The following is an 18,382-nucleotide window of genomic DNA, read 5'->3' on the forward strand; positions in this document are numbered from 1 at the left end:
GGATGATTTTTGTTCATAACCATAGCTTTTCAAATATGCTTCTGTGCATTCATGTTACCACCTAGGCTTGCTTTCAAAAGTGAGTTAATTTCTTTTGTGATTTCTTTTGTATTTAATAATTGTTATGTAGTGTGTGTGTATATATATATTCTTACTTTGGTATTATATGCTACTAATAATTTGTGAACACTGACATTTGGTAGCATTAATGAGTAGGAATGGCTTAATTGTCTCATAAGTAGTATTTCCCAACAAAATAAAGAAATGTCTTCAACAAAGGAAAGCTTCTCTTTTTCTTTGTTCAAAGAAATCCTTGAAGTGGTTATTTCTACATACAGCTGCAGACTTCCTTAATTTCCAGGAATCCTAGATCCTATTGATAGAGGAAATTGTTTGGTTTGTGTTTTGCTTATTTATAATTATTCTTTTGTGCTTACTGTGGCTGCTGAGTAGATTAAAAATCCTTTTTGCATAGTCTTAAAGCATAAAGTCTGATCCTGACTTATGCTGCAGCCTTTTTATGTTTCAGTGCAAAGAATTCTCCTTTTCTTCTTCTCCTTTTTCTTTTTTTTTTTTTCTAACTATTAATAAAAAATACCTTACTGTTTTTTGAAAGTCATGAAATTCTTGGTGAGTTTTTTTGTTTGGTTTGGTTTGGTTTGGTTTAGTTTCTCTGTTTTTTTTTTTTTTTCCTACTGATGGCAAAATTGCCTCTCTCACTTTGTAGTACAGGAGACCAGGGCCTACCCTGGTGGTCTAAGCCCCATTGTTTCAGGCACACTGTAAATCTGAAGCTTAACTTTTTTGATTTCTTTCCCAAAGAGCTGACTGCTTTCTTGAGAACGTTATGAGTACTTCCAAGAACAGAGTTGATGCATACTGTCCCGTGTGAAAGAAGTGACTGGATTACATAAATTGATATTCCTAGTCTGCCAAAGAGCGAATACCTTCCCTCATTCCTGCTGTCATGTCTATACAGCCTTCACTGGCTGGCAGCAGAGGAGGCTGAAGTTTGGCTCCTGTAGGCCCTGGAAACATGCTGTGTATGCATTAATATTTCTGTTAAAAAATACCTGACAAAATATTTTTGAGGGAAAGTTAAATATACTTCATGTGCACAGTAAATAATATGTAAAGTATGAGTTACTTAAATTCCAGTATGTTTCTAGCTTGTGGATGTTTTTAATGTTGCATAAAAAAACCCAAACTGAAAACAACCTCCCCTCCCCAGACATTCTAAGGCATACTCAGTTTGCATCTGGCATTCCAAACTCACTGAATGTACGTAGTATCAAAGAGGTGTTCAGCCAGAACTGCATTATTTTCTTTCTTCCTTTTAGAAGATGTACTGTAGAGACCTATGATAATCTCACTCAGTGTCTTATAAAAAAGAAATATCTGTGTGCCTTGATGGCAGATGGTGATGTTACGAGTTTCTTCCTTAGCATGTTAAAGACTTGAGCAGTGCTGCTGTGTAGCAGAAACTTGGCACTTGATGTTTTTTGCCATGCGGTTTCTGCTGTTAACTGAAGTAGAAATGCTTTTGTAGGTAGACCTGTGTGTACAGGTACTTTTACTAGGGTAACTAAGGTAAGTACTTTGCTGAAACAATTTTTGGAGCAAGAGACCACTTCTGGGTCGATCGTTTTTGTCCCAGAAGCCTTCTTTACCTTTTTACTTCTCATGGTGCAAGTGACTAACATTGCCCCCCATACAATTCCCCTCTTGCTTCTCAAAGGAGCATTGCTTCACATTTCTTCTGCTTTTCTGGAAGAAGTAAGGCTGACAATCATCCCATGCCCCTCTCTGGAATTTGTTTTGCTCTGATTCAGCCTTCAGTTAATTCACTGCTGAATACTGTTCAGGGCTTAACAACTTGATTGAATCAATAACCTAAGCTACAAACATAGTCAGCTATGCAAAGTATGTGTTCTACTTTCCTCTTTTTTTTTTTTTTTTTTTTTTTTAAAGCATCATCTTTATGGTCTCTGCACAGGGTGTATATGAACTAGCCAGACTCCTCATCACAAGTGTGAAGTATTGCTCTGTGAGCTTTGAGGATTTTTCTTTGGTTTATAGTACTAATATTCCTCATTTACTTGACTAGGTAATGCAATCATCAATCTCTCTTTTTGATGTTATCTCTGAGAAATTAGAATAGAAATCTGATGTAAAGAATTTTATTGAGAAAGGTGAAATTTCAACTTCATTTTGAGACTCCTCTGGATGAAGTTAAGATAAATCTGGCTTTTGTCAGGAAGACAGATTTTTTTTTTTTTGTTTCTTTTAGTATTTCATGTTATTCTAAGTTTTACTGTTACGTACAAAATTTTAATAGACATAGTAAGATATATAGGAATAAATAAGGGAGAAGTTGAGTCGTAAAAGAAAAGGGTCACTGTTGACTCCCTGTATATGTGAAGTATTCATCATTAGACAGCACCTGGGTTTAAGGTTTTCCTTTATGGAATTTAATTGCAAAAGATTGGAAAGATTTCTTGTTCATCCTATCAGTCTAATAATAATAATAATGACAATTCTCTTTCTTTGTTATTGGAGTGAGAATTAAGACCAAAATGTCATTGCCAAATTTTCTTTAAAACTGCCTGCTTTAAATTTGATTACAGAGTACTGGGTAGGATGGCAAGTTGAGACAGACTGTAGTGAGTTAGAAATCACTTGATTTTTGTTTTCAACAAAAATGAATTCAAAATTATGAAGAGACTATATCTCAAATTATGTTCCATAATAAATAATCTTAATTTTGAAAGTCTTTTCTTAACACTTCAACATGTTTCATAATGAAAATGCTTTTATGTATTATGCACCAATGGACTTAATGTACTGCTGATGTTTCACTGGGACAGAAATAAGCTAAGTGGAGGCAGAAGATGAGACTTCTCAAATCTCTAGCTCAATCTAGCTCTAAGAATAATATTAAAGTATGGCTAGCTAGGAATGTCTTGTCTTCTGTTTTGACCTCAGACACATTTTTAGACTGGTGGTAGTTGTTCCTCTGGTGTTTCTGGAAGCAGTTTGATTTTTAATGGAATTCTGAATTCATTTGAAATGGAATTAGTTAGCACTCTATTTTCAAAATAGTTCTCTTTGTTGAGCTAATTTCTAAAATTTAAGTCAATGTAATGAATGTATTGTATATGGAACATAATCAAGGAAAACACTTTTTAATGTCTTCCATATTTCTCACAGGTTGTGAAGATGAGAAAAGATGTGAAGAAGGCCAGAGTCCTCACTATTCGCAGACTAACCAGACACATCGGGAAATTAAAATCGAAAAAGTCAGTTTGAAATAATTGGGGTTTTTTGTGGTTTGTAAGTGAGGCAGTATTTTAATTGTTTTCACAAAAGTGAAAAAATGGGAGAAAAATATACTACATTTAAAACTTAAAGCACTAAAACACATAAATTCTATTTGTCTTATTTTTACCATTTTAGACTAAAAATGCTAACTAAAAGGACTTTCATAAACAGAATTGGGATGAGTTTTTTTTAATGGGATTCAGTGTATTGGAAGGTAATCTGGATCAGTTACAGAACCTTTTACAGCATGTCTGAAAGTGTCAGATTTCATCTTTTAGGTTATTCTGCCATTGAATTTAAGTTGCAGCAAGTTTTCTTTTTTCTTACTGTAGTTGTTTACAGGATTGTGTAGCAAAAATACTTCGTTTGCATAGATATCAGGTCACTGATTTTTAGTAATTACCATTAATTAATTCTTATATGAAAAGTTTAAACAGTGTTTTGTAGGTTATATTTTTAAAGATTACTGGCCTGAAATAACTTAGCATATGTCTTAGAGATGGTGTGAGTGACATCTGTTACTGTGTTCATAGTATAAATTGAACATGATCTCACAATTTTAGCAAGCTGTCAAAAATAAGAAGCAAGCCCAATGAACTTCCATATTTAAATATTACAGGTCTTAAAATATAATTGTATTTGAGACACCAGTGTCACCTATTCTTGATTTGAATTGTAGTTTAGTATTTTCTAGTACAGTAACATTTGTTTTTCATATTGTTCTGTGAAATTCTCAGTGTTTACTCTTCTGTTCAATACAGCAAAAGCATGAGGCTGTGTTCAGCCCTTTGCTAAAATGTTCATTTGCCAATAAGGGATTGTGTTTATGTATAATCTCCTCATTTTATTTTTATTTTGCTACTTAGTATTACCAGAGAGGAAATAAAGTAGCTAAACTGAGATTTTTTTCCTTAATAAACATACACTTCACTTGCAGGGGTTCAGAAGACTTGAAATTAAAGAATCAAAAACGAGTTGAGAGATTAGTAGAAGAAATCCATGCCATGAAGGTAATGCTATGTTTGAATAATTCAATATTAGAGACAATTATTTTACTAACTAAAAGCTTTGTCTGTTTTCTGCAGCTGCATTACTGAAACTAAGTATTTTCTGAGTAAGCTCGAACATTAACACAGCTAACAAATTATGAGTATTTGCATTTATCAAGGTGTTAAAAAATTTGAGTCTTAAGCTTTCCAGGCTAAACATGAATTTGCTTAGCAGTGTGTGGTGTTCAAAGTTTTCTCTGTAACAGTTAAAGCTCAGAATTTAAAGTTCTTGTGCCGCTCAGGAGTATGGGGAGGCATTTTGTGTGTCTAACAGTACAGTATTCTCTGTTGTCAGAACTGTCTGTTCTGCAAGCTCTGAATATCATACCATTTGTATCTGGTCTTGTAAAAGTTTTAAATTGTAGCTGCAAGGACTGGTTATGCTTGAGTCATATCTTGTAATTTTCAGCCTTGCTGTTAATTGATACAATGCTTGTATCTTATATGTTGTGACATCAATAAAATGCTTCAGAAATTTTGTCATTTCATAATGATTTGTGCTAATCTCTCAATTTTAATTGGTACTACATAAAAGTATGTGTGGTGAAATGATTTATGAATTCCAATCATAGAGCTTGTGCAAAAGAGTTAAGTATAAATTGTCACAAATGTTTCCTCACAATATGGCTGTTTTGATTGTTTCCTTGTTAAGTGTAGTTGATAGCCATAATGATTATATCACTCTTACTATTGTGTGCTGTTCTGGGAGGTTTATTGTGTTTTTAACATTTGTCTCTTTCTTTCCTCAACCTTACAGAGATCTTAGTCTTCAAAAAAAGCTAATAATAGGAAAGGCTTCATTGACCAATTTAGATGTACTTTGTGCCAGATTGATCAGATAGCTTAAAACTTCCAGTAAGAGTCTTCATAAACCAGTAAAGGGGGGAAAAAAATGGGCAGCACTGCTCAAACACCATGACAGTAATATCGAGGCACTCTGCATTACTGACTTCCCATCTGTCTTAAACTTGGTCTTGTATTTGCTCCTTTTCTTCTCTCTCCCTTTTTTCCTAATTTTTTTTTAATTGTTTTTTAATGCCAAGTGTATGTGTCTCAGTTTCTAAGAGAATGATCAAGTGGTCAGGTGTGCTGGAGCACTGAGCTCAGAAGCCCATGTTTTATGGGGCTTTTGTGAGTGTACTTGAGAGGGCAAACTTTGTTCTGCATGCATTTACCTGGAGTCTTTGTTTTGTCCACGTTGTGCTTTTCCTTCCAGGATAGGCTCATGGAGACACCTAGAAGCCTGCCTGCACTCAGGGCTATATGGGCCAAATACATTCAAGTCTTGCTTCAGTAGGCATGAATATGTACAGGGCTTGTAAGTGGTAGCTTTAAGAGTGGTTGTCAGGGGACAGTAGATTTGTAATCGAGAGAGCTGAAGGCAAATTTTGCTCTGAAATAGATTATAGAGAGGCAGTGATCCTCAAAGTAAGCTGCTGAGAAGGAAAAACTCTCCTACTTCTTGGGTAGATAACTGGTAAATGCACTTTATCTGAAATTTTAAGTGGCTTAATTTGACTTTATTGTTAAGAACAATGCATTATTATATTAATATTTAATAGGAAAAAGGTTGGTTACTTGGAGATTTTTAGACTTTAAAAATGCACAAGTTGACACTTAGTAGATCTACAGTGTATTTGTTTCTTAGTTGGAAGAAAAACTCCTGTTTCTTATGAATCACAACCTAAAAGGCACTACTTGTTTACATGTTTTTTCAACCACTGTTGATTTCTGAACTAACAGAGATTTTTAGAGTTGGCATAGAAATATTCATCATTCATCATGGAAAAAGTAAAAAAGACAGCTTTCACACAAAGTGGTAATGTTCTTTCAGATCAGTGGAAGATTCTATATTGATGAAACCTCACTCCCAGCAACCTTTTGTCCTAAGTTATTGATCATAATGTTCATAAAAAAAATCTTCACATAACTGAAATTATGAATTTGAGAATTTTAAGAAAAGATTGGACACAATAGAAATAGAAAATTATCTATAAAGTTGCAGTTTAGAGCAACTAAGGTAGGTATGAGTTATTCTAGATTATTTTAGCAGTTTTAGTGTGTGGATCTCAAACACGTGACAGATGAAATTCAAGATCCTGTCAAAATTGATGGACTGTGTGCAGGATATAGCAATTTTTCATGTTCTCTTAACACCAAGAAGTTGTCCATGAACTTCTCACATGTTTTATGTGAGAAAAATGTCTCTCTTCTCTTACTGAATGATTAGTCTTGAGGAGCTGAAAAGGCCAAAAATGCAGTAAAATAATTAAAGAGTTCAATAGTGTGTGTATTTTCAGGATAAAAGATTTTTTGAAGTGGTAACTTAACAACTTTTGGAAATTCTTTATTGGTTGGAGGCCTGAAGGCCTTCTGTAGGTTGAAGGAAGTAGTACAGTTTTTCTTCCAAGTTCTTCCCTGTTGCCAGAGTGTCATGGTTTGACACTGGCTAAGCATCAGCACCCACGAGAAAAGCCATTTGCTCATACTTCTCTGCTATAGTTGAGCAGAGGAGATGGAAAGAAACAGGAGGACTCATGAGTTGAGATAAGGATTAGGAGAAAACACTCCAGGGGCAAAACATGCTCAAAACTTAAAAGGTATAAAAACAGAATTAAAAGATGATGACAAGAACTAAAATAAACCGTTAGAACACGTTTTTCTTCCCTTCAGCCTCTTCTTTCCTACTGACAATGCAGGGAGCCAGAGCGTGGGAGTTTTGTTCAGTTTTTCACTCAAAATCTTTCTTCAGTTCAGTTAAGGAGAGAAGTCTCTTCTGCTATGCCAAGGGGTCCTTCCCATGGGAAACAGTTCTCTGTGAACTTTTCCAACATGGTTGCAATTTTTCACAAGTAGCTGTCCCGCCCAACCTGCATTAACATGAGTCTCTCCCACAGGCAAAATAATCTTCCCAAACTATATGGCATAGGTCATTTTAGTTCATGGGGTGTATGTAGTCTTTTAAGGATAAGCTGCTGTAGTTTGGAAGCAAGGGGTCTCTTTTTCTATTTCTGGAAGCAAGGGTCTACTCTCTTTGTTTGGGTTTCCTACAAGATTACAGCTTTTTGGCATCCACCTGCTCCACTGTGAGCACCTTTTCTCATGGGCTGCAAGTGGATCTCTGCAGCCCCCCATGTGCTTCATGAATTACAGGGAAGTTGTTGTGTTATAGTCCTCACCACAAGTTGTAGAAGAATCTCAGTTCTGATGTTTGGAGCATGTCCTCTCTCTCCCTTCTTTCACCAGCCTTAGTGTTGCTATGTTGTTCTCTTCACGTGTCCTCACCTTTTCCTTTTCTGTGACTCAGGAGAAAATTCTTGTCCGTAGGCTCGTTTGTTCTCAAGTTCTGTCGATTGAAAGATTCTTACAGGGTTTTGCAGCACTGAAAGGCTGATCCTGTCTGGTTTCAGTATTGGGAATTGCTCACTATGCCCCTCGCTGTCAGCCACGCCGGCACTGTGCAGGCAGTGCTGTCCACTGCGGTGGTGTTACCATTCCACTCCTCTCTTCATGCAGGGCTCCAGAAAGGAGAAGCTGCTGCTGCCACCTCTGCCCTTGTGCTCACAGCATGGCTGGCTAAGAGCAGCTCAGCAGGCAAAGTTCACTGCAGGCTGTGCCAAGATGGCATGCCACATGGCCCTGGCAGCCACTCACAGCACTGGAACGGCCCTGGCACCTCCTCACCCCTTGGAAGAAAAGGAAGGACTGTGTGCAGTTTTTTTATTTCTTAAATATGTCATGCAGAGGCATTACCAGCTTCTCTAATTGGGTCAGCAGCAGGTCTATCATCAGAGCCTTCAGGAACTGGCTCTGCTGGGCATTGTGGAAGCTTTGAGGAGCTTCCAGAAGCCACCTCCAGTAAAAGCCATTGTGTTAAACCAGTGCATAGAGACATCTCTTTCTAAACATCAGTCTTTTTTCTTCCATCGTCAAGAACAGACCCAGACCTACTTTCTCCTTATTATGTATCCAGAAGGGAAAAAAAGGGCCCCTGAGGACTGCTGGCAGCAAAGTCTTTGGAAGTCTTTATGAATTCTGATGACCTCCAAAGGCATTATTGGGGGATTCCATTTTGCAGGGAATTTGTTTCAGTCTCAGGGAAGAAAGACTGAAATACTGCACAGAATTTCCTTGACACAGTTGTCTGTTTTACTGAAGTTTTTGATGTAATTATTTAAGTTTCTCTTACTCAGAAAAAAAAAATTGTAATAGTTTGAATTCCTAATCAGAGAGAATTCTTTGCTTTCTTAAGAGTTATATTTCTCAGTTCAGCTGCCTGTAAACTCACAAACTTTTTGAGCCTGCACCTCAACAGGATTTTCCTCAATTAAACAGATTTGAACTTTCAATTACAAGATTTTAACTTCTCTTTCCAGTTTGTATCTTTGCTAACTATAGTCTGATACAAAGGACAAAATGCTTGCTGTTACTGTTAGTTATATCACTAACTCTGAGGGATGCTGTTTTCCTATCCTCAAGTAAATTCTGAACAGATAGTGCTGATGAATATCACTTTAACACACTGTTTCCTAGGAGTGAGGTGGTAGAGGATGGTTTTACTTTTTAGTTTTGATAGAGTGTCCATGACTCTTTTTAATATGCTCTACAGAGTAACGCATGCACACTTCCGCATATATATTGAAAATCTATGAAGTCTTGGTTCTGGGCTATGTTGAAAAACCTTTTGTTGCTTGAATTTGCAAATAGTATATATTGTATTATTGTTAGAATGACATTTAATTTTTTATTCCCTGTATTTTAATTCTTATAACTGAAGAATTTAAAAAACTTAAGTGGAAAATATGATTAAAAGTGTCTCAAAAGTACAACAATCAGAAGTAAACATAGTGAGAAATGAGAACATTTGAAAGCTCAAGCTACATGGATGCAGGACCTGGGTTAATTGTTTGCAGGAGTTCTCAGAGCTATTGGAATACACTGGTTTTTGAGTTCTTCAGTTTTCATTTTTCCAAAACTGTATAAAATATCTATTCAACAATTCTTGAAAGATAAACAAAAAGAATGGTATCCTTTCCAGTTCTTTACTATAATACTACTGCTATGAAATACAAAATTGCTAATACTTTACTTGTTCGTCAGGCTTGATGATACTATCAAAATGGATTATTATCCATGGGAGAGTACTACTTTCCATATTTAAGAAGCTATTTTTTTGAAAGTTTCTTGACCAAAAAAATAACATTGTCTAGTGATTTCTTGGCAATGTGTATCTTATCTTGAGTTGTTGGAATTTCTTGGCTGAAGTAAGATCTTAATATAATCGTTGTTTCTTTCATGTGTCTAGGAGTACTTTTGCCTTTGTCTTACAACAAAAACCTTGGCATTATGGAAGGTGTTCCTATATCATGTTTGGGGGATGCTCATTAAGAGAATATGGACAAAAGGCAGTTTGCAGTGCTTGAAGGAAAAATGCCTTCCATTTGTCATGAATGAACAGCAGTTGGTTTTAGTCATTTTCAAGTGTCTTGGAAAGATATGTTCTCTGTCCTGAAACTTACCACTGGAGAAACAGATTAGTTAATACAATGAGGGTTTTTAGTACACTTAAACCACAGTATTTATCACAGAATAGTGAATTTAGTACAGGAGATTCAGAAAAAAATAATGCTTTACATTATTTTCTCTTGGTCATATATTCTAGCAAGATGTTAACAGAAGTACACTTGAATATGAGCTCCATGATTAAGGTTTTGAAAGCCAAATTATTTTATAAAATATTTTGAAGTTTGAAGGATGTTTTCACACTCGTTGTCCTTGGAACAACAATCATTCAATTTGCTGAAAGTAGTAGTGGTAAGGTTGAGAACAGGGCTGGGTAACTGATGAGGCTTAAGGAACTTGATAGGTCTTTATTTTAGTATGGCCTTTTTGCATGGCATACTTATATCCAGGAATACCAGGCCTTTTCGTAAGTCTTTATAATTTTCTTCTAGCAGTACTGTTTCCTTTCTTGGTTAATGGTTTCATCCTCTGTAACCTAGCTTTCAGTCAACATCTTGCAGTAAAATTATCTTGTCAGAATGGAAGCTAATGCACTTTTTTTCCCTTTTTTTTTTTTCTCCTAGCATGTGTTTCTAACGGTCTCGTGTATTTTCTTTTAAAGTAGATAACAAACATTCATCTTAATGTTACAGAATCTTAAACCTTTAAAAGTTTCTGTAAGACTAATGGGAAGTGCTTAAACTTCAGTGTAGTCAGCCCAGGAACAGTCCTTGATGCTTCTCAGTGAAAGGCAGAGGCAGTGGTGGTTCAGCTTTTGCAATGGTGTGAACCAGATGCCACTTGTAGACCATTCCAGGGGAGGAAGAAGGGGTAGAACTTACTCAGCCATCCTTCAGTGGAGCAGTCCAGATCCTTGCTGTGGTGCATGTCTGACTTTTTATCCATGCATGATGCATTCCTCTGCAGTAATGCAGGAAGCATGGGGCTTTGAGTGGCAGATACATCCAGGTGTGCCCTGGTCAGGGATACACGTGTGAGGAGTCACGTGCTATTAGGAAATGAAAAAGTTTGCTGCTTGTGCTCTCAACATCACATTCTTCTTTGTCATTGACAGTTCATGGCTGTTCTGGACAACACGTGCCTTTTTGTGAAGCAAACTGCATAATAATTCAGTGGCTATCTAAAATTATGTCAAGGTTGAAGTAAAAGCTCTCCCAAGTAGGGAACACAATGTAAAGACCTCTTAATGTAATGGAGAAGAAGAAGGTGTGGATAAACAGTGTGTTCGTGAGCCCAAACAGAAGCAGGAAACCCACCAAAGGTGGAAGCAAGAGCAAACAGCCTGTGAGGAAGGTAGAAGACACTGTGCCTGAATGCACAGAGATCATGTTACTGAGTACAAAACTGATGGATTTTGAAGTAGTGAGGAATGTGAAGCTCTGCAGGAATGGATTCTGTAGGTACACTTGCAGTAGAAGTAAGGCTAAAGCAAAACAAGGGTCCACAGCTCAGTGGAGATATGGAAAAAGGTAAGCTATTTAGTTTTTTTTAAACTGATGAATAAGAATGAGAAAAGAACACCTCATCAAAAACCTACATAAATATGTCTCCTCTTGCAGGGTCAAAATACGTTGAATGAGCAATCTCAGCATGAGAAGGCTGTAGAATATGATACTTAATTTTTTTCTGTATAGCATAAAAGAATATTTAAAATTGTAAAAAGGAAAGAAAAATTAGTGTGGGATCTTCTACTGTAAAGTTTAAATTTTGAGGAAGAAAACAGCTGACAGCCATTCTTACTGTTTTATTACATTATGAAAGTAGAAGTTTTTTGGCTTTTTTAATATACTGAAATACTTAACTGGATTACATTAAAAACAGGCTGCATTTCTTAAAAATAAAAGTCAGTAAAAATATCATCAGGTTCATTTTGAAAACTTTATTGTTGACAAGATACTTAAATAGAAGCAGCTATCATGGTTTTCTCTTATGCTTTAGAGTCCTAGTTACAAAGTCAAAACAGATCACAAGGGCAGCTGTTTGCTGGATTTGAGACAACTTAAGGAAAATATTAAAGTATGTTCTAAGTGCAGGTTGTCAACTAGCTTAAAAATATGGCTTGCAGATGAAGCTTTTTCTAATCAAGTCTTGCATAAGAATTTTACTATCTTATTTTTTGTAAGGATGCAGAATAAGCCATTTTCACTTTTTGAAAAAATAGGGCTTGCAGATGAGAACTCATCTCTTTTCTGAATTCTGTGCATTTTCACTCTTTATTTTAATAAAGAGGCAGCCTTTGCAATATTATAAAAAAAAATGCAACTGATTCGCCTATATGTGAATATTGACCAGTGACGGCAAAACAAAACATCTGCTATTAATCAAATAATGACAGAAGTGTCAGCTTGTTTCTGTGCTTATTTTGAAAATATTTATGTGTACTCCAGATAGATACTTTTTTGTTGTTGACTTCTTTCATCATCCTAACATGCATTTCATTTTACTGAACCAACTTGGGCCTTTTATTAAATGTCTCCATAATTAATGAGAACCTGAGAAAGAAAATAACATTTCTGTGAATACTACATACCTTTCTTTTGTATTTTGATCATTCTATGCTGAGGTGTAGTAGTCATCAAGATAAGATGATCCTTGTGAGATCTCGGAGACAAATCTAAATAATTTCTTGCTGTATATTACCTGGTCTTTGTACTTAATTTATTCTGGAGAAGTGAAGAATAATATCTGCAGTAAATAGTAAATCTGCTTAGTATGGTGGGTCAATATTGAACTGTCTAAATATCCTTAATCAACTGTCCTTTTTTGTCCTCTTTCTTCTGAAGAAATTTTCCATAGAAATTAGATCTTTTGTTCTTTACTAATAGAAGTTCTTATTTAATATTGTGGTAAAGGTCTTATTCCTATTTCTTCGATTTGAAGGGTTTGTGGTGGGAAGGCAGGAAGAAATTGGAAGAAATTTATAGTCACTTGGAAATTAATTAATTCAGAATGGCAACTGCAGCTGCTATGACTCTTTATTCCAACTGATCCTTCTGTGTGTAAAATCTTATTTCCCCCATGGCTACCTCCTGCTTAAATTAAAAAAAAAGATGAAGTGTGTTTGGGAATGTAATGTTAATATAAATATGACTTCAGTGCTGGACAGACATATTGGCACTTTTATTTAAGTGAGGGTTTAGTGAACACATGGATGAATAGTAAGAAATACCATAATAGTACCTTTAGGAGATGAAAGTCATGCCTTGCAAATCAGTGAGAGGAGGAAGGAGGAAATACATAGTAAATGTAGTTGATTGAGTCTGTATATGGTTTTATATTTTAAAAAAAGCCATTGTCCAGCTTTCACCAAAGCCTCTAGTGGTTTTATGTGATTTTAGTTTGGTTTTTCTTTTTTTTAGAGCTGTTCATTAGTTGTAGAGTTAAACATAGTAGGCAAAAAAGAATAGATGCTTGGCTTTCGTAGTGTTGGAAAGCTAACAGCATTTTGTGCAGATCAGTGCTGGAAATGATTCAGAAAAAGTAAGTGAATGACAGAGCTTGATGATTCCAGAATTTCAGGGTAGGGAAGATACTAATACTAAAACACTGCAGAACTGATCAACTGGGCAACAAAACGACTGAAGAAATTCAGTGGTGATAAATGCTAAGTAGTACTTGTGGTGCTGGTGAGAATTACATTTCCAGTAGTTCATTTTTACTGGATCGAAAGAAATTGGCTTTTGTGGATACCACTAGGTGGGTATGGGAGTTACCATAGGTATCTGTTAAAATGCTAGATTGCTGCTCCTTGTCTTCAGACAGAAGACAGTCTCTTCCTATTAAAAATAATTATTTTACTGTCTACTGCATAAATCATCTTTGTGTATGTAAAAACCAACCAAATAAACTAGTAAAAGTATAAAGAAGAGTGTCAAGAATGATCAGATATGGTGCACCATCTATATAAGGTGCAACAAAATTGGGAGAGGATTTGCCAGGATACAAGGTAAACTAGTGACGTAGTTTTACACAAGATTTGTCCAGGATAGATATTGTGTACCAGTATTTTGCTGAGGAGGTTTTAACAGCCAGTTTAAAAATCTGCATATACTAAAAGCAAAGCTTTTCTTGCGTTTTGTTATGTTCTCTTCTTCCCACCTTTATTCCTGACCTTGGACAAATCAGTGTCAGGTTTGTCTTGCTGAGGTTTCAAGATCTCTAGGAAAGGTCAGAAACTAATTCATTTTTTCTCCATTGGAGCTTGAAGAAAGGAGTAGAGGAGGAGTGATTTTCCCGGAGACAGTGCATACTGGGAAAAGGAGTGGAAACAAGAAGTCCTTTTTTTCTGCATGGTGTCTAATCTTTGAACCCTTGTGCCCTCTGGAAGCAGACAAAGGGGTTGTGCATATGCGGCCTGCGTATTCACGTGCTTCTGGTCACGCTGGGTCTCTGCGGGTCCTTGTGGCCTCGCCGTTGTTTCCGTGTCCGATTCCGGCGGGAAGGCGGCGGGCGGGGTCGCGGGGCGGGTCTGGCGCTTCGGGAATGCCGGAGCGCGCGGGTGCCCGGCCGGCGGGAGCGCCCTCTGCGGGCGGGGCGGGTGGCGCAGCGTCCGGAGCGCGCTGTGCCGGCGGTGGAACTGCGAGCCAGCCTTCAGAAACAAGGGGCGGTTGAAGCAAAAAGAGTGCTCCAATGATAGCTTTTGGCATCATGCTTGCTGTGCCTCTGATCTTGTTTTCCTTCTCTTTTTTTTTTTTTTTGTCATTTTTTATATGCTTGTAATTGTAGCTTACTTCTACCTCTGAAACTGTCACGAGATTGTCGACTTGCTAATTGCTTTCTGTATGCTATAGTAAAAACTGCTCTGTGAATGTGACTACTGAATCAGATGTGAACCTCCGAAATGAAACAATTCATTTAATCTAATTGACAGAATAAAATGCCAAGTTCACAGTGTTCATCTCAGTAGACTGATGTAATTGCTGGCATTTGACTTGCATACCTCTTGAAATATTAAATTAGTTTATAAACGTGGCAGAAAGGAGCAGCCTATACTTGCCAAATAAAGTTTGGGTATTTTACAAGAGCTCAAACAATTAGCCATGTTAAGCGTTCTTTTGGGGAGTTGTTTTTTTCATTTTGTTTTGTTACTAAAGCATGAATAAGTAGTCTTTCCCTCAGCTCCTTGTTCTGCTTTTAGACGAAGTTATGCAGCATAGAGGAATGAGGGTATTTAGCTAGAGGAAGGTAACAATTTATGCAAAACTGTGTCTATAGGAATAGGTGTAGTTTTGTTAGATGGGTATTTTTGTAACTTTAATTTTCTAGAAAACAATAAACCCAGAAAACTATAAGATTTTGTATTGTGAAACTTACTAGATGAAAATCCACAGGTTAACACTGAATTTCACTTGGATCTAAACTGAGACAGCAATACTGTAGACATTTAGTAATGTTTAAAATTGGTGCCAGCAAAAACCTGACACCAGTGTAGTTTACAAAAAGAACAATTGCTAGACAAGTTCCTCTTTAAGTACATTCTTACATTCCCAATGATTAAGTGTTATTTTGGAGGGGTTTTTTTGTTTGGGTTTTTTTTGTTGTTGTTGTTTGGTTGGGTTTTTGACAGATTAGGAATAGTTAATTCCCATCAAAATCAATTGTCCTGTTTTCATCTAAAGTGAGGTGGTTCTTAAGCTTCTGACTTTTTTGGGAAGTTGTATTCTGGTAATTTCTTCTCGTAATGTCTTCAGTTTTGTTACTTTAAAATATGAATTAAATTCTATTGGGTTTTTTTCTTAAAACTGTTTTGTAGTATTTCTCTCCAAGTTGTTCTTAATCCAACAAGGTTGGAAATTAATGATTTCAAGAATGATTTTAATATAAGATCTCTCAAAGTAAAAAAGTAATCTAAGACCTGTTAATACAACATAAAGTTCAGTAAAACTTTTGAAAATATAAGGCAGTTGATAAAACATGCAAAGTCATTAAAAATACATTAAATGTCTTTTCATACTTCAAGAGAATTAGAAACTGTAGAACCATTTCTTCTTATGCTTTTCTTCCTCTTTGTGATACAGACCCTAGATAATTTATAAATTAAAAACTATAATTAGTTTTGAACATCATTATAATCTTAAACCCAAGTGATACGGGGGAATGTATTTAAATTATAATCCACTTAACCTGCCTCCAGTTAGAGAGAAAATGTCTTCATTGCTACTGGATAAAACCTCTGTTTTCAGTATACGGTGATACAAAACCAAGTTATCCAGTCAGGTTGCCTGCAAAAGCTTTGTTGGCTACACCAGTGAAACAAACAAACAAAAAAAATATCCACGGAATTTTTTTTTTTTTTTTGTGCTTTTACTTTCATGTAGTTGTCTGTCCTTTGTGACACAGGTACAGTGTACAGTAAAACTTGACTTCCATGGAAAGCTACATCTCTACATACACATATTTTCAGACATTTATCAGACTTTCTGCATTGACTGCAAGCTTAGCAAAGGCTAATTTCCTGAAGTTTTTTATTGAAGGAATATGTGGTTTCTGAATATGTGCAAACTTCTGAAATAGTATTTATTTCAGCACTATTAGATTTCTGTTTGGAATCTCTTAGTACATATATCTCTGATAATGAGAAACTCCCACAACGTGCAGAGCATTGCTAGTTGGAAAGACATTTCTACCCCCATTGTAATGTAACATCTAATTTTCTTAGAATAAGGAGTACATTGGTAATATGCTGATTTGTTTTGTTTATACTAATTTTGAGTGCACTCACGCCTCAACACACAGTCTTTACTTTGTCACTATATTACATTATATTAGATAAAAAGGTCTTCCCAAACACATGCACCCCACAGTGGTTAGTTTCTATCTTTTATGCCTCCTACCACATGGTAGAGTCCTGTATTTTTTTAAAAGATGTACATGTTAGCACCACTTAGATTTTGTGCCATTCTGTAATTTAAAAAGCAAGAATTTATGAGTGAGTCACTAAAGAAATAATGAAAACAGCTCCCAGAAATAGATTCCTTTATTTTTTCGATCTGAAAGGTGTAGGCTCTGGCATAAATGTGCGCAAACATTGAAAATAAATGTTGTGTTGCCAGGAAGAATGTCAAGTCAATCTGGATGAGGCAGAGAGATCTTTAACCTTAGTGTGAGTAAACTAGGTACACCTTGTCTTTTATTTCTTTTCCTATGAACTTTGTAGCTATTTCTTTTTCAAGTATTAAAAGTAAATGGGTTTAATGTCATTTGATTTAAATCCAGCATTTGCTGTGTCATAGTAGGCACAGCAAGGCCCTACCCTTTGTGCTGTGAGTGGATTGTGATAGCAGAGGGGAGCTGAGGTGCTGAAGTCTCCCTCAGGGCACATCCTCTGCCCTGAGCACCAAGTGTGGTTCATCCAAGAGCTCCAAGAACGAGTCCCCATTTCAGCTGCATGGGCCAGTAGTGGGCTGATGCTTTCAGGATGGGTGAGTACAGGTTTTTTTCCCAGTGGCAGTTAAAAAAAAACACAGGAAATTTTTTAGCATGGAGATGCATAGGTATTTACTAGATTCATGAAGGATTATAGTATTCTTAACAAATGACTTGGCAGTCTTCATAATTTTCTGGACATTAGTCAGCTTCAGACCTTCGACAGAGATGGCCCTGGCAGCACCATCCTGGATGTTCTGTCAAATCAATCTACCTCCCATGAGACTGTTACTGGCTCCCACTGGATTCTCACCTGTGGGTTGAAAACCTCAGTCCTTCTCAGCAGGAAATTCTTGGTAAATGTGTAATGCTTTCACATCCACAGATGTGTCTGCTGCGAAAGGAGGCAATGATAGGTCTTTTTAGAATTGCTTCAGAAATGCAATGAATGCAATATCTTAATGATTACCCGGTCTGTTTCTTAGCACCAAGTAAAATAAGTTGATCAATTGCATAATTTGGGCGTTATCATGTTGTCATTCAGCCGGGGGGGATAAATTGTTACTGGGAATTGTCACAGTGAGCAAAGCAGGAAATTATTAAAACAAAAGTGAGTGCTCAGGTAAGAAATGTTTTGCTGCAGAAGGAGCAGTTTCGAACAAGTAGCAAGTACAATGTTTTGAGTTTACCTATCATCATGGTAGAGTTAGGGAAATTTGGGACAAATCAGTATGCCTTTCTTGAAGGATTTTATGTAATTTACAGGTGATGAATAAAGATGAGGGTGACCTGGATTGCCTGGATTCCATAGAGGAAAAAACTAAAGCCAAATGGAAGATGAAATTTCCAGGGCTAAGGCTACAGACTCTTTGTCTAGAATTAGACTTTTCTTCTGTGCAGTATTACCAAGAGAGATACTGCCTCCCGTATTATTCCTGTTTTAAAAGCTGTAGTTAAAAAATGAGAGTAGATACAGAAAGTACTTAGAGACCTTAGGTATCTTTAAACTTTTATTCTGTGCTAGATGAAGTTCAGGACATCTGATTACTCAGAAGAGAGCTTGAGAGATGTTTTACTAATAGTTCATGAAGACTGACAGTAAGACAGTCTTGACATTAGCTTAG

The 18,382-nt window shown here is 36.3% G+C and overlaps 1 protein-coding gene across 1 annotated transcript in view; it reads left to right on the forward strand.

Moving 5' to 3' along the window:
• Positions 1 to 18,382, forward strand: part of SRFBP1 (serum response factor binding protein 1) — a 64,417-nt gene that overhangs the window by 17,143 nt on the left and 28,892 nt on the right. The window contains exons 2-3 of the mRNA XM_056513474.1: positions 3,211 to 3,299; positions 4,259 to 4,331. Of these exons, the coding sequence (XP_056369449.1) occupies positions 3,211 to 3,299; positions 4,259 to 4,331 (162 nt within the window). The remainder of the gene's footprint in view (positions 1 to 3,210; positions 3,300 to 4,258; positions 4,332 to 18,382) is intronic.

This window comes from Oenanthe melanoleuca, chromosome Z (assembly GCF_029582105.1).
Source record: "Oenanthe melanoleuca isolate GR-GAL-2019-014 chromosome Z, OMel1.0, whole genome shotgun sequence".
NCBI lineage: Eukaryota > Metazoa > Chordata > Aves > Passeriformes > Muscicapidae > Oenanthe > Oenanthe melanoleuca.